The 17191-nt window shown below is 43.9% G+C and overlaps 1 protein-coding gene across 2 annotated transcripts in view; it reads left to right on the top strand.

Annotated features, from left to right (window-relative positions):
* Positions 1–162: 162 nt before the first annotated feature.
* Positions 163–17191, top strand: part of LOC123515993 (uncharacterized protein DKFZp434B061-like) — a 111121-nt gene continuing 94092 nt past the window's right edge. Inside the window, exons 1-3 of one of the 2 annotated variants that reach the window (XM_045274963.1) lie at positions 163–284; positions 1278–1399; positions 2596–2984. In XM_045274963.1, the coding sequence (XP_045130898.1) occupies positions 1285–1399; positions 2596–2984 (504 nt within the window). In that variant the 5' untranslated portion in view covers positions 163–284; positions 1278–1284. Of the gene's footprint in view, positions 285–1277; positions 1400–2595; positions 2985–5086; positions 5570–17191 lie in introns of those variants that run through there. The other variant, XR_006678043.1, reaches the window with a different exon arrangement.

The following is a 17191-nucleotide window of genomic DNA, read 5'->3' as shown; positions in this document are numbered from 1 at the left end:
TTTTATTATTGTCCTCTAACATATTTTCTCCACACTTCATCTTTATTCTATTTTTGTATTATTTGTTTTCTGTTTTATCTAATAAACTTTGCATTTTATCGTTTATTTTATATTTATATATATAAAGTGGGAAAAAAACCGGACTGCGCAACTCGACCGGCATGTGTTGTATCATGTAAACAAACCTGTCAGTCAAGCGCGCCAGTTTCATTACTTTGTTGTGTTTAATTATAACGTGGAGGTGTTGATGGTTGTAGTGGTGTGGGTGTTTGAGGTTGGCACAGGTAAGTGTTGTGTGAGGCGAGTGAGGGCGTGGAGAGCAGGGTGAGGGTGTGACCTGACCACCGGAGAGGGCAGGGACAGGGACAGGGAGGGGCCACCATGAGGAATGAAGGATGAAGGGCGCCTGCTGATCTGCACTCATTACTTCATTCATTCCACTACCGTGTGATAGTGGGTTGTGTTGGTCTACTGTGTTGACAATGCCAATTAGAAATATTCTCACCGATGTTTGGGATCATTTTGGTATATGGTGGTCTGTAATATCATATACTCATGGGTTTTCCCTGTCACAGCTATTGACCTGGGCAGGGGCTGACAAATAACAGCAAATTTGTAGTTTCATTGGTACAACCGCAGATTTATTTGATATTATCTGTTGTTCTTTTTCAATTTGCTCTGCATCAGGATACAGAGGCATGTAAACTTGGTGGGAAGGTGTGGTTCTTGGGTGCAGATGATAACCAATAATGACATGGTGGCTCCTGGACTCCTTAAAGTTATTCTGTTTGCCATGCCTCATTCTTTAGGTGGCATAGGAGTGAAGGTCTTTTCAGAATGAAATCTAATCCAGCACTACTTTTAATGCAGAGTAAAGAAGTCTCTCCTAGACTAGCAGCATGCACTGGATTTTTGTAAGGGAGGACAATTATTCATGTTTGTACAGCTTTGGATAAGAATGTACACTTTTGAAATGGGGTTAGACTGGAACATTCCAAGGAGGCAACAACTTCCCTGCTTGACATCCATTGAGATCTGTGTGTCCTGAATGTCCTCGAAGACACACCAGTCACTATACATTTGTCTCAAGTGTGGTACTTAATCAAACTAACTGCAATAGTCTTGTCTTAGTCACATAACACTGACAAGCTTTTTGAAAAATTTGTTGAAACAAATTTGATATAATATTCCATTTTTGTGTAGCAAACGTTAGAATTCTGTAATAGATAAATGGCAAATAACAGTTCACTAGACTAATGTTAAAAATATTATTACAGGTGTAAAATGACTTTGAAGGTGTGCAACTTGCAAGGCGTGACAGATGCACTCTTCCGGGAGTTCATGTCCCAGCCCGGGGAGAGGCAGTGGTGCAGCGAAATTCTGCACTCCATCACCAAAGGTACCATTGCACCATGCTGCTGCTACTATTGCACAGTGATATAACTACTTTCCCTCATAATGACATTGGATTGCTTTAGAGATCCAAATTTGGCTCAGTTGTTTCACTTTTTATTTTTGTTCCATAATGATTAGAAATCACAAACGTTGAGGCCATTTTAAGATTTTTGATGTGGTAGCTTTCTACCATAGTATGTTATGGACACACTAAAGTATGTGATTTATCTTATTGCTTTATTTCAATGAAAATACTAATCAAAAGTAGAAGTTATAGCAAGTGGAATATTGTAACTCATGTGTGTGGTTGGTGGGGAAGGGTAATGAGGTCAGACAGCCAAGGCCCTGAGGCATTGACGTCAGGCTTGCAATTTGGGCCTGGATTCATCAGACTTGGCAACATTGTCTTCTTATCTATATTAAATTATTTCAGTTACTAATAATTTGAGTATCAATCATGTGAAACGTATAACATTATATATGCCATTTATACAATATAGTGTTGATTCCTGTTATTTCTGGCATCACTCACGTGTTTTCTTAACTAGGTAATAGTTGGATTATTAATAGATGTGAAGCAGACTACTTTAGTGCCTGCTGTGCAAGATTCTTGTTTATAGCTATATAGTAAGTAATTTTGAGGTACAGATATTTTTATTGGTTTGGTAACTTTATAGTATAGATAGTCTGGGTTGGAACTCCTTTTAAACTTTATAAATACAAATTTTGATGGTCATTTTTCTTTTCAACTGGATCCCATCCCTGTCAAAAGATTATCACTGCTAGGCACATTGACTAGTCAAAAATAGTGCCTAAAATAAGCATTGTCATGACACATTGCTTCGTAGCTCAGTGATAAAGGGGCTGAGTCTATGTTGGTTTACATGGTTGGTATAGGTTTAAACCTAACTAGGGGCTGGTCACCTCTGTGATTTTAGCACTGACAAGTAAGGCAGTTACTGTTTCCCCTGAGCAAGGGAATGGGATGTGTGGTGTGTGAGGTCATAGTTCTATCCGAAGATTAGGAATAATGAGCTGTGAGCTCGCACTGAAAGGGTAATGGATTGGTGGTTGTGAGTCTATTTTTGATTAGGCTATTGTGAATGCACACACCATGCATATCATCTGTCAATGTACTGTGCCTATTAAGCAGGTATCAGGATGTAGCAATACCCACTATTCTTTGTGTCTTCTTCACAGGAGAAAGGATAGACTCAAAGGATCTGCTGAAGCTGCCCTCTGATGCTGGCCCTCTAAAAGGCTCACCTAGAGGCTCCCCTGTCAACTCTCCCCGCAACCATGCCCACCTCTCCCCTCTCTTGCTGCCACCATCTCCCCGCTCCCCTCTGTCCCCCCTCCAGGCCACACCACCAAACATCAACCAGCACCAGCCTCACACACCTCGCACCCACCACTCAGTGTCCCCACCAGTCTCTGCACCAGTCACTCCGCCATTGTCCTCTTCATCAACTTTCTCGGTAGCAATCTCCTCAATCACGCGTTCCTTCTCTGCCTCCCTGGCCAATGAGGCACGCCCATGTTTGGGTGCTCCTGCTGCCACCACGTCCCGAAAGCATGCTCGGCGGAGGGTGAGTACTTGTGATTTATTCTTTGATGTTTTTCATCATGTCAACAGGTAATACATGCATGTCATCTTTTCTTTATTCATTAAGGAATTTCCTAAGATTTGGGCAGTGACAGAAATAATCAAATACTGTCACACATGGTGGTCAGCATTAGGGTGACCCACTCTGTTGAGCATCATAGGAATATACAGAGTACAGTTGGCAGCAGTGAATGGGATTGGATGTTGTGCCTTAGTGACATTACAGGTGAGTGTAAAGGTGGGTTCATACATGTCAATTTGCAACTGAAATTACAAGTTGGTAGAATTTCTGACTGAATATTGGTGCCCAGCAACTGGAAAGACCAGTCTTAAAACAAGACCAACATGTTGATTTTGTTCAGTCGATTTGTGACATTGCAGAGAAAGGTTTGAAAATGTGGTGTCGATGTAGAGAAGATGTTGGAGTTGGTGAGAGAAAAAGAGCACATCTGGTATCCTGAAAATGAATTATACAGCAAAAAAAGCCTGTGCAAATCAACTTTCAATGAGATAGCTGCAATTCTCCAAGAACTGTTTCCCTATCTGCAAGATGTTTTTGAAGATGAGGATTTAACTTGATCGCAATCATCATCATTACCAGAGGAAGATATCTTGTTGAGTAGTTGTTTGTTTCCATTCACTTAATTTCCTCCAACCAGCCGATACATCACAGTCGCTATGTGTGAATGTGTTCCGACTAGAAGGGCTCAGTTGATACTTCTAACAACTTGCATATTCAGTCACATATTGACACGTGTGAACCCGCCTTTAGAAGTTTAAGATCACTACTGAGGGTAATAGGTAAGCAGTGACCAGTCAGGCACACCATTCATCTGGTAACATTCTGAACATTATACTAGCACTCACACACTTGTAGAGAAGTGTTTGTTTGTCTAATGATGTTCTCCTTAAGAAATATGTGTTGCCATTATCACTAGAACATCCATGGTAGTGTTTCCTGTGGTGTATATGTTGGGTGCATGTTTTTTTTAGTGAAGCTAATTGTATAGTTAAACAGGTCATGGTCTCACTGTGCTTGCCTACCTTGTTTTTTACTCTTATAGAATAGCATTCTTTTATTTGTATATATATATATATATATATATATATATATATATATATATATATATATATATATATTGTAGAAGGAGATTTGTTACTATATTTACAATACATACTGCAGCACTGTTCATCTTTACATTATGTGCTACATGTAGTGGTTGATGGGGAGAAAGTATTGGTGGTGTGTGCAAGTGTCTGTGCAGAACAGCCTCTTGTCTTGCAGTTGACGGAGTAGATTATGTATCCTGTCTCGTTGGAAAGGTTTCCAGGTTGTTGGGGTTTGCTTGGTAACCAATCCATTGGTAAGACTAGTGATGGGAGAAATGGAAAGCACACTATTTACCAGCATGAGCGAGTGCGGTGGAGTGGTTGCATGTCTTTTGTCGCATTATTATCTTTGGATAGGAGTTGTGCTTTACCTCATGTATAACTTTCCTCGTTGAGATCTAGGAAAAGATCAACATATTCAGCATTAGTGAAATAGTACATAACCATTAAAAATGTACCACTGGTGCCAGCGAAACATTTTCGTGTCATTGATTGCACATTGTTGTGGCTGCTGTGAAAAATCAAGGAAGAGGAACCATAAAAGTAACATTTCTATCACTCGTATGCCACTATGTTCGTGTCCCTCCAACCTGTGCGTGGTGATGTGATAGAGTAAACAGATCACGACTATTTTGAGGCCAAACCAGCACCGAAGGATCAATTTTCCCTGGCATGGATTTGATCGATAGACTCCCGCAGAGTGATCGGGCATTTTGAGACGGGAGTTGGGAGGTATAGGGATTAGATCCCCACCAACGTGTTGGTAGAAACTCCTTATCAGCGCCTTTTGCCTCACGCTCATTCGGTCAACACGGTGATGTTATGTCACGCCTCAATGTAAATTGTAGGCAGTGTCCTTGATGATGGGCGTGGGAGGAAGTGCTGGCGAGCGGCACGACTCTCGTCTGTCATGTTTGGGTCGTCGCGTAAATAATGTGAGTTGCGTTTAATGTTTAGAGGACGACCTGCATCAGCTGAAGCGAGGCGGGCTAGTCGCTGAACGAAGGCAGAGTATCCTGTCGCGTGCACACAAACGTTTCATAAAGTTTCGCATCGCGAGAATGTCATAATGAGCTTTGTGTTTATCTCAAATTTGTTATCAGAAGCTGTATTTTTCTTCCACTTTGATTACGTAGGTGGAATGAAGGTGTAGGTTGGCATTTATAGAATCTGTGTTAGGCGTAGTAAGGGTCATGCTTCCCAGCATGCGGGCTCAGCACGGGCCTAGGTGGCTTTGAAACCAACCCTATAGTGGTGATGCGCTCCCAGGCAGAGCCAGCCACAATCCCCCAGCTTGCCGCCTCCCTCGGACCCTCGCTTCGCCTCAGTCAGTCAGTGGCGCACCCGCAACCTGAACGGACCGACGCGCTGCCGATCACGGCACAACGCACGCCTCCACTCTGCCAGGACGCGGGATAACTACCTTGTTACTGTGAAGCCCCAGCAGGATACCTCGCAGTGAGTGTCTGCCCTTGTCGCTCACATGCCGCCGGGCCAGTGCTTGATGCGTCATTTGGAAAAGAGGAGTGTTGATAATGGAGTTTAACATGCATGAGCCAGGCTAACCTAACCTAGCGCGAGCCAGCGCCTGGCTGGACTGGCAGGGGTGTCACTTGTGATGACTGACACCACCCTCCGTGTTCGAGGACTCAGTGATTCTTCTCGAATTGGTTTATTCAAAAGTAATAAAGTGGAGACCATGTATGGTTTGGAACACGCTAAGGGTGTTTGGAAGGAGCGGTGTTTGGTGAGCCAAGTCGTGGCACACACCTGTGACGGACGCGCTATAGTGTTGTTTATTCTCGGTGAGGAGCCAAGCCAGGACCAAATAGAGGCTGGGGGGCCGAGTGACGGCGGGATTGGCATGATCACGAAGCAGCTGTGTGATGTTGAAGGAGTAGGGCACCGCGTTGTGTGGGCGGCGGTGTAGGTGTGCTGGACCCCGCCTTGCAGCCTCGCCCCCTCCGCCACCGTGACACACGTTCATTATTTCATCGCGCAGGTAGTCATCATCCGTGATTCTCTCCAAACCCGTTGTAAACTGTATACCTCATTGGGAAAGTGAACACTCCTTCTGTAAGGCAGTCATTAATCATGGTATCGCAGACGTCACGTGATATCTTGGCAACAGTTGCCAAAACGAAGGCCAGGACAGGGGGCTAGTTAGTAATCAGGAACATGCTTGGGGCTTGGGATGTTCGAGGGCAGGTAGGTGCTGACGTGCCTCGGTGTGCGTGGGGACACACTGCTGCAGGGGACACGCGCCACTAATACGCGATTAACTTTACTGTTAGCTATCCTTATCACCATTGTTGTTATTGTTATTTATTTATTTTGTTGATAGTATTAATAGTTATAAATGCACCGTTAATGAGAGAGAGAGAGAGAGAGAGAGAGAGCTATCTCACCCTTACAATGTAATATATAGGAAAGTGTGAGCCGCTCGTGCCACGCAACTTACCACCAGCTGTTCAGTGAAGGGTCAACCCGCAAGTCAATTGTTTACCTTGCTTGCCCACCATGGCATTAGTGTGTGTGTGTGTGTGTGTGTGTGTGTGTGTGTGTGTGTGTGTGTGTGTGTGTGTCTACTCTAGCGTGACTCGTGGGAGAGCAAGGAAGTAGGTAAGGCTAGATTGCGGAAGTCACTTTTCCTTTCAACTTTGTGAAAGGGAGATGCGAGAGAGAGAGAGAGAGAGAGAGAGAGAGAGAGAGAGAGAGAGAGAGAGAGAGAGAGATATGGATGAGGAAAATAGAGCAGATGTGTAAGACGAGAAAGTAGCCTAACTCAACATGGTCAACAGGTGTGTGGGGTGAAGAGTTGCACATGATCACACCTTTGTTGTGCTCACGTGACGACTTGTCAGAGAGAGAGAGAGAGAGAGAGCTTGTTTAGTGGAGTCTCATACGAGTACTATCTCTTATCACTCTTTAATTTTTTAGTGTGTTGGGTTCAAGATAAATAATTCGATGTTTTTAGAAAATGCTCTCTCTCTCTCTCTCTCTCTCTCTCTCTCTCTCTCTCTCTCTCTCTCTCTCTCTCTCTCTCTCTTTCTTTCTTTCTGACGAAGGAATCTCAGAACTACTTCACCTGACGACCTTATTACACGGCGCTACACGGTGTTAGTAGTAGTAGTAGTAGTAGTAGTAGGAGGAGGAGGAGGAGGAGGAGGAGGAGGAGGATAGTGTCTGAAAAGAAGGTGGATGAGGAGGAGGAGGAGGGAGGTAATCATACAATCATAATCAGTGGACGGAACGAAGATTAACCTGCCCGTGAGAATTATAAACCTAACCGTAACCTGGCGTACAAAATTGAGAGTCATAGGAGGCGAGGAGATAGGCGAGTTATCCTTGACATTGAGGGTAGAGAGGGGGTGGTGGGGAGGGGATGTTGGGAGGCAAGGGATGTGTGGGATTATATGTTGGTGTAGACGTGAATGTAGAATTCCTGTGTGTGTGTGTGTGTGTGTGTGTGTGTGTGTGTGTGTGTGTGTGTGTGTGTGTGTGTCATGTTTCGGGAACGGATGAGGGTTCTTACAGCGAAATGTGACGATGCACAATCTTATATGGCGGTCATCACACCCAAACCTTGTCCACTGCCTTAAATAGAGAGTAAATGTGAGGCCACTGGCAAATTAAGGCGTTCATAAGGTTATCACTGCACTAATCTTTACTACTACCACCACCACCACCACCACTGCCCAGTCAAGGAAGAAGAATTGGGGACTGGTAAACTTGAGTAACTAAATGGCAATAGCTATCAGTTATTTATGAGTCTAATTTGTTTATTTAGTTAAATTCAACCACGGTGAGAAGAAAATGTTAAGTGTATCCAACAAAGATTATAAACAAAGGTGATTAGACACAGACGAATAAGTAAGCCACGTCACTCCATTGCTCAAGAGAAACTTTTCGTAGCGTGAAGAAACTTGAGTTCGTGGAGATGGAAAGACGGAGAAGAGAGAAAGGAAATGTGAAGTCAAAAGGAAAGGTTTAATGAGGATACTGTTGTTATTCATCCTGCTACTGGAGGTCTTTTTTACTTATTTGATGTTACTCTCCATTTGATAACTAGTGAGTATTTCAAAACTCCTGCCGTTCATGATACAGGAACTCACTAATATTAATTGATACGCGTGGATATTTACTCTAAGTCTTTTACATATATGAGGGTCTGTTTAACCTGCACTGATGACTTATACGGGTTTCGAAGGAGATACAAGACGTCACTAATATCGACTGACATATGTCGATATTTGTTAAAAGTTCTGTATTTGACTCTACCTATCAAGAGGGGTAACATTTTTCAGATCTTTTAAAATATGGAGAAAAAGAGTGACTGCTGTCGGTAGTCGTATGATTGGCAGTGAAGATTTTTTTTTTTCGGTGGTGGTGGTGGTGGTGGGTTATACGTGACTACAGCATGTTAAATTAAATCAATAGAGAACAATATGTGTGTTGTTGGTTGGTAAGTGGTGGCGGTGGTGGTGGTAGTGCCATTGTTTTTAGTAGGGATGGTAGTGGGAAGACCGATAGAGTCATTGTTTTTAGTGGTGGTGGTGGTGGTGCAGGATTGGCCAGTTGTAACAGTGCCGTTAAGCCTAAGGTGAGGAAGGTGCTTTGTTTCTCTGTGGTGGTGGTGGTGGTAGTGGTTGTGGTGGGTCGTCTCTCCCTTCCTCTTCCTTAGTCATCCTTCTCGCCTCTCTCGTCCCGTCGCTTCCCACCCAGTTCATGCCGCCCAGTCTACATTCCTCTTCCCAGCCTCCCTATCTCGGCATCTTCCTCAGCACCTACGTACGTGTTGATACCCCTCTGTTCCTCGCAGGTGTGGGGACCGCTTGATGTCATGCTAGGTGGTAGAAGTGGTGATGGTGGTGTTAGTAGTAGTATTAGTTGTTTAGTTGTTGTTGTAGTAGGTATGGTATTCGTGGTTAAAAAAAAAGCTGCCTCATATAATAACAATGGTATTGATGATCGTCGTAATAATAATGTTATTAATAATAATAGTAATGGTAATAAAGATAATATAACAAGAAATTTTTGTGGTAGGGGCTCTCTCTCTCTCTCTCTCTCTCTCTCTCTCTCTCTCTCTCTCTCTCTCTCTCTCTCTCTCTCTCTCTCTCTCTCTCTCTCTCTCACCCCACGCCCCTGAAGGAGAAGCGTGAGCGGCAGCAGGTGGATGCCCCATTACCTGCGAGGTCGTGTCGTCATTACACCTGCGTCTCTCCAACAATTATGAACGTCAACATCCGTGCCGCCGCTGCTGCTGCTGATGCAAATATTACCTGTGTGTGGGAGGGGGAGGAGAAAAGGCTTGTGTTGCGTCCCGGGGAGTGGTGTGTGTGTCGTCACCCGCACTCATGAGTCGAGAAAGTTTCCATCTGGTAGGAACATTGTCAGCCGCTTTGCTACTTTGGTCTCCCAGCGCTATGGTAGACAGATGGTTGTATCCGCCACAGCTTCTAGTGTCAAGTATTAAAGGAGCTGATAGTTGCAGGAAGCGAGCACCTCTGAAATATCGAATCACAGTGTAGTCCATCTTGTTATTCCATAAGTTGTGAAGCAAAATGAGTAACTAAACATAATCGAAACGAGAAAACACGCTGATATGATAACAAGTAAACACCACACTCATTAATTTCAGAAAAGAAAAACTTGTATGATATCAAAACAATGCAACTGAATTCCTATTGCATCACTGCTTAACACAACATATAAACTGCCATACTGAATACTATCAAAACAACGTAGGAAGCACCGTAACAAGTAAACACCACACTAAGCCCATCTCGCGCATGCCCCTCGCTTTCCGTACACACTTGTATAGGGTGACGGTGACCAGCTGTCTCTCACATAACTGTACAGGCCGAGGCTTGCAAGGAGGCACAAGAAAGAACCACTCAAGCTGCCTGCCCCGCCGTGACCCGCAGCCTCGAGCCTCGTCAAGCGTAGCCTCGTTCCATTTTCCCCGCCTGCTTGCATCTCGGTGAGGTTTCGGGCGACATTGTGGCAGTCATTAAGTCTTTCCTCAGTGTGTTGTGAGGGCGCGTGTCATTAGGTCCAGGCGGCTTAGATACGGCGTGAGGGCAGCAGTCAAGGTCCCCTGCGGCTGAGAGGGAAAGCTGCCGCCAGGTCGTGCATTTAAAGCCAGGGTGTTTTCGTGCGACGCCAGGTGAGAGGCAGGGGTCGTAGGAGGCCGTGGGGTAAAGGGGTGAGAGGCTGACCCTTGCCCCTCAGGCTTGGAATGGTCATCAGTGGTCAGTGTGGCTAGGTGCAGGAACGTCTCTCTCTCTCTCTCTCTCTCTCTCTCTCTCTCTCTCTCTCTCTCTCTCTCTCTCTCTCTCTCTCTCTCTCTCTCTCTCTCTCTCTCTCTCTCATTCATCCTCTTCCTAACAGGTACAGTATATACATTTTATCTCGTTTTCTTGGTTGGGTTTTCCTTATCCTGTGCTTCCTTCGTCCTTCCCTTCCTGTCACGCCCCGAGCCTCTTGTAGCCAACCTCGCCTTCTTATCTCCAGTCACGGCTGTCTTCCCTTTCCGACCCTCTGTTTTGATAGGCCTACACGGAGGGTGGCAGCGACTTGAGGTGGCACTCTCTCTCTCTCCTCTCCTCATGGCACTGACACAACTACCATCACAATCACCATCACCGTCACTATCACTATCACTACCATCATCACGACTCCCTGGTCTGATGCTCTATACGTTTGTGTTTTAAACCACCCCCCTCTCTCTCTCTCTCTCTCTCTCTCTCTCTCTCTCTCTCTCTCTCTCTCTCTCTCTCTCTCTCTCTCTCTCTCTCTTCCATCATTAAAATTATGAAAAAGTATAATTGAAAATCCCAGAACCTTCAACAAAGTAGTGGAAATAAAGAGGGCAGAACGTTTTAGGATCCGATTCTTTGTTTAGAATATAAGAAAATAAGGGACGTAATAAGAAACCATCGTGGAAATCCCTGTATTATACTTTTATCTATTCCTTCCCCTCTCCCGTGATAAATTAGGTTACATTATAATATATTTCTCCTCCTCCTCCTCCTCCTCCTTCTTCTTCTTCTTCTTCTTCTTCTTCTTCTTCTTCTTCTTCTTCTCTTCTTCTTCTTCCTTCTTCTTCTTCTTCTTCTTCTTCTTCTTCTTCTTCTTCTTCTTCTTCTTCTTCTTCTTCTTCTTCTTCTTCTTCTTCTTCTTCTTCTTCTTCTTCTTCTTCTATAAGTTTGCGTATTGTATAGAGTAACTTTATTTTTTTCCCCTATTTTAACTACCGTTTGTTTTCTCGTAATCTCCAATAAGGCTCATTTACAAGTATCTTCGACTGTAAACCTCCCCTCACCTTTCAATCAGAAACGAAAGGTGGCGGCTTTTTATAATTATATTGGGCTCCATATTAACTCAGAATTAATTAGTGTTTTGAATGGGTCTCGTATTTAGTAATCTTAAGAGTCAGTTCAATTTACATTTAACATAAGTAATAACACCAAAACTATTCAAACGGCTAGTAATATTAAAGAAAATAACATTAATAACACAAATAACAGCAAAAATAATAATCACCGTCTCATTCACAGTACATTTTGCATAGAAGAGTCCCGGTAAACTATATAGACCGCCTTCTGTGTTGTCCCGATGTATTGGTGTGTTGTGGGCAGACTGTTTTTATACGTGGGTAAATGTTACTTGTCCTGGAGTCGCCTCTTGGTGTTACGTATTACTCGTGGTGTTTATAGTAGCGGTGGTGGTGGTGGTGGTAGCGGTGGTGGTGATGGTTCTTGCTATTATTTCTACGTCTTTGGTTCGTGGCGGAAATGGTCGTGTGTGTGTATGTGTGTGACTTTTAAGGGCAAATGGTGTCACATGGATAGCTAGATAGGATGAGAGAGAGAGAGAGAGAGAGAGAGAGAGAGAGAGAGAGAGAGAGAGAGAGAGAGAGTGAGTTTCAACACCCTTCATGTGTCATACTGCTGATAACTTGGACTGTTAGAGATCAAATTAAACAAATAAAAAGATAAGACTAAAAACTGATAGAACACAAATGAGTAAAATCTCTCTCCTCCTCCTCCTCCTCCTCCTCCTCCTCCTCCTCCTCCTCCTCCTTCTTCTACTTCTTCCTCTCCTCCTGAGAAATATGTGTCAAGTTTTCCTTTTTCCCTAATTTATTATCTCTTCCTTTCATTTTTTCCTCCTTCCGCTCCGTTATTTTCCTTCCATCTCGTCATTGTTTCCCAGTGTTATCTCCTTTTATCTCTTACTTTCCCTTTTGTCTAATTATTTTTACTTTCTCCCTCCGTCAGTTTTCTTTTACTTTTTCATTATTCGTATTATGTCATTTTTTATGTTTCTCTTCTCTCTCTCTCTCTCTCTCTCTCTCTCTCTCTCTCTCTCTCTCTCTCTCTCTCTCTCTCTCTCTCTCTCTCTCTCTCTCTCTCTCTCTGTGTGTGTGTGTGTGTTCAATCTCATTTTTCGTTTGTCTTATGAGTCTTATATCTCCTCCTCCTCCTTCTCCTTCTTCCTTCTTCCTTCTTCCTTCTCCTTCTCCTTCTCCTCCTCCTCCTCCTCCTCCTCCTCCTCCTCCTCCTCCTCCTCCTCCTCCTCCTCCTCCTCCTCCCGATTTCTTTGCCCTTTTTCCCCCTTAAGCATGTGTTACTTTGGGACGCATCATTATTCTTCCTGTTTTTGCCTCCCGTCCATGCCCGCCTTCTCTCCCTCTCCCTTGCCGATCTTACCGTCTCCCAGCCCCATCAGCCCTCTCCCGTCCAACGCCTCCTCCCCCTTCTTCCCGCCCGCGCCGCTGTTCCTCTCCTTGTGTTGCGCCAGAACTCAGGGAGAGAGAGAGAGAGAGAGAGAGAGAGAAACATGACGCTCCCGCAAAAACAGAAGTAGGGAATAAGCAACAGAGAGAGAGAGAGAGAGAGAGAGAGAGAGAGAGAGAGAGAGATTAGTATGGTCTTGTAATGGTGGTCATGTATAGGGCGTGGTCATCTTGTTAAGTTGATATGGCCGTTCTTCTAGTAGTAATAGTAGTAGTGATGGTGGTGGTGGTGGTGGTAGTAGTAGTAGTAGTAGTAGTAGTGATGGTGGTGGTGGTGGTGGTGATAGTAGTAGTAGTAGTAGTACATAGTCTATGAAGAAAATTATACCTGCAATCGCTAAGTACTTAAAACAATCCTCTAGTAATGTCCAGATTTCCATTTAACACTCGGTAATGAAATAAATACATCTAGTAATATAATGATGGTGAGGTAGTGAGTAAAGGCGCACCATTCTATATTAATTAAAGATTGCACACTTAATCAATTTTTGTATTTCTTCTTCTTTTTTTTATATCCCTTTCTCTTCTTTTTCCTTCCATACCTCGGCGATAGGTGTTCATTAATTATTGTACCTCCTTATTACCTTTCCATTTTCTTGTTACCGTTTATTATTTATTTATTTATTTATTTTTTTTTTTTTTCGCGCGCTTTGGTTTGCTTCTTCAATCCTTCCTTTCATTTGCTCTTCTCTCTTCTGTCTTGTCTCCTCTACCATAAGTCTCGTGTTCTTTCTGTATCTAATTTCTATTCTTATTCTCTCTCTCTCTCTCTCTCTCTCTCTCTCTCTCTCTCTCTCTCTCTCTCTCTCTCTCTCTCTCTCTCTCTCTCTCTCTCTCTCTCTCTCTCTCTCTCTCTCTCTCTCTCTTCTCTCTCTCTCTCTCATCTGTTATTCTGGTGTGTGTGTGTGTGTGTGTGTAAATTCATGTGTTGTGTGTGTGTGTGTGTGTGTGTGTGTTTTCATTTTGATTTTTCCGTGTTTGTTTGGGATTTGTGATTATGATTCTGATGATATTCTGCTACTACTACTACTACTACTACTACTACTACTACTACTACTACTACTACTACTACTACTACTACTACTACCATGACCACAACTGCACATTTCCATAGGTGTAGCACAGAAGAGAATACACTGGGTAGGGTTGCACGAGGCGGGGCTAGGCATGGCTGTTTGTTCATGGGGTCGGGCATAGCAGTGGCGCTCATGAGTCTGATTAACCATGTCCGCCCCGCTCCTGCACCTGGCTGAGGGCTCTGAGGCTGGGACACTGGTGAGGGGCGTGCCACAGGGGTCAACTAAATGAGCGTGGGTGCTTTTGAGGGTCTGTCTGGGCTGGTGTGGGGGTGATGGGTGTGGTATAGTACGTAAGGTAAGGTTAGGTAAGCCGTAAGGGATGTTAGTTTAGGTAAGGTAAGGTAAAAATTGTTTAGTGAGGTAAGTTAGGTTAGGTCAAGGGGTGGCAGGTAAGGTAGCTTAGGTTAATGTAAGCTCGGCTAGGTAAGGTAAAGGTTGGTGGGTTAGGCAGGTAAGGGATTGTTGAGTGTAGGTAAGGGGTGGTGGCAGGTAAGGTGGTGGTGAGTGTAGATAACAGGATGCTGTGGGAGGCTGGTAGCTAAGGAAGAGGCTGACTGACTGATGGATTGAATGATTGATGGATTGATATGGAGGCGCCGCAACATTGAGGTCAGGTAAAGAGAAAGGAACGCACGAACACAGTGTATGCAATAATAACACTCATAACTCTTCTGAAATGTATTATGTATTTTTCGTCACCGTAACCTTGATTTGTATTCATTATGCCTCTCCTCTATTGTTTTAATGATAAACTGCTCTGCCTCCGGGGAGATGAAACTTATAATTATCATTAGTACCCGGAGTAAGTAACGGTACTGGGTCTTGTTGTTGCGTCTCCTGCCGTAGAAGACTAAACTCCTATTTCCCACGGGGGAGGTCATCGCCGGAGGGAGTAGGGCCGGGGGGCAGTCATATATATATATTTTTTATCACTCTTCGCTGTTTCACTTCGAGAGGTGGTGGTGCGTGGGAGTGGAAACGAAAGGAGAGAGAGAGAGAGAGAGAGAGAGAGAGAGAGAGAGAGAGAGAGAGAGAGAGAGAGAGAGAAAGGTACGGTGGCGGGGATGTGATATGGATAGGCGGGCTGGCGAGCGGGAGTGGGAGGAGTGAGTGGTTAGGGTTCAGTAGGAAGGGTGAGGGAAACACGCCCCTTCGCTATCACAGCAAGGTTGTCCCGTCTTGGTAGATAACGCAGGCCTTGGGAAGTTATTTACGGTAGAGTGCTGGGTAGAGAGAGAGAGAGAGAGAGAGAGAGAGAGAGAGAGAGAGAGAGAGAGAGAGAGAGAGAGAGAGAGAGAGAGAGAGAGAGAGAGAGAGAGAGAATATCAGATCCAGTGAAGCTTACTGGTGCAGGTGAGGAGGAAGAAAAGAACAACAGAATTGATTAGATACGTACTATTGAGAAAACGCTAACCAATATAAGTCTGAATGACGAAACCTTTAAGACTGTATGTCATCCCCTCGACTTCCAGATTAATACTTTTCTATGCTGTCAAAAAAAAGTTCATCAGATTTATTTGCATGTTTTTTTCTCTCCCAAGTATTTCTTATATCAGGTTAGATTTATCCTGATAGTACGCACACTGCCAGTTACTTCAACGCAAGTGAATGGTGGGGTGTGTTGGAGTGAGGGAGGAGTGTTGAGATAAAAGGTGCGAGGTGATCTCTATGGAAACACAGTGCCTAGATAGGGAAGCCAGGTTGTTTTTATATATATATATATATATATATATATATATATATATATATATATATATATATATATATATATATATATATTTTTTTTTTTTTTTTTTTTTTTTTTTTGAGAGAGAGAGAGAGAGAGAGAGAGAGAGAGAGAGAGAGAGAGAGAGAGAGAGAGAGAGCAGCAGTTTTTCAGACTTTTTTTTTCATATAAATTCCTGGCAATCTTATTTCACATGTCAAAAGACCAGAAAGTTGTTATATTCTCAAAGTTAAGTCAAACATTTGTGTATTTTTTCTTGAGATAGTGGGAGAGATTGGTAGATAGGTTCTCTCTCTCTCTCTCTCTCTCTCTCTCTCTCTCTCTCTCTCTCTCTCTCTCTCTCTCTCTCTCTCTCTCTCTCTCTCTCTCTCTTGGCATACAATCTTGCTGAGGGAGAGAGAGAGAGAGAGAGAGAGAGAGGCTCCCCAGGTGTCCCCGAAAAGCTTACAGGTTGTCGCTATACACTTGACTGACGGACCGTGACCCCCTCCCCCACCTGCGCCTCCAGCACCTCAACCCCCCAATTCCCCCTCATAACACCCTCTGCTGGCCCTATAACCTGCTGAGCGCACCACCACCACCACCACCACCACCAGGGATGTAAGGTCGTAGTGGTGATGGTGGTGGTGGTGGTGGTGGTGACGGGAGGGCCAGGAAATGTATAATTATATGAGGAAAAAATGAGGTGTGGCTCAGTCAGGAGAAGGTTTACTGTGGTTGGTGTACAGTACTGTGGTGTGGCGTGGCATGGTGTGTTGTTAGTGTGGTGTAGATTTAAGCTCCACTTCAAAACTGCTTTGCTTCCTCACCACGTCCTTATGTTTTCAAAGGTCAAAGATAATTATTCGGGTGTTCACAAGTGTTTCTCTTGGTAATTATGAAGAATCAGGGTTAATCTGTCACTAGAATTATGGAAACCGCCTTTTAAAACCTGCGTGTTATATTTACTACAAGAGCCTTTTGAAAGTATGTAGTTCGAGGTGCGATGCATAAGTGCTTCAGAATAGTTCACTTATTGCGTCGTGTGACAAGACTGACAGTGAAAAAAAAATACGATTATAATGATATTTAAAAAAAGTACAGCCTCAAAAAAAATATGATAATAATAATAGCAAAATAAAAGCAGTCATAAGCTTAACATCCACTAGCAACAGCACCATCACCACCACCGCCGCTGTCGACACCACCACCACCACCACCACCACCACGTGTTTCTCATCACCACCACCACCGTCACCACCACCATCACTACCACGTCCTAGCATCGTGATTGGCTCCTCCCGGGGATAAACACGAGCGACCGTCTCGAGAGAAGCGCGGAGAAAAAAAAAAGCTCCATAAAAACAGTGGTGAAGCTGCGGCGGGAGAGAGAGAGTGAGAGAGAGCGAGAAAGAGGAAACGATACGAGAGATAATGGAGAAAGTGACAGGATGAGAAAGAGAACCACAAAAATATACAGTGATAGAATACAG

The sequence above is a fragment of the Portunus trituberculatus genome, chromosome 40 (assembly GCF_017591435.1).
Source record: "Portunus trituberculatus isolate SZX2019 chromosome 40, ASM1759143v1, whole genome shotgun sequence".
NCBI classification, from domain to species: domain Eukaryota; kingdom Metazoa; phylum Arthropoda; class Malacostraca; order Decapoda; family Portunidae; genus Portunus; species Portunus trituberculatus.
The sequence above is the reverse complement of the archived record's forward strand: the minus strand, read 5'-3'. Positions and strand labels throughout refer to the sequence as shown.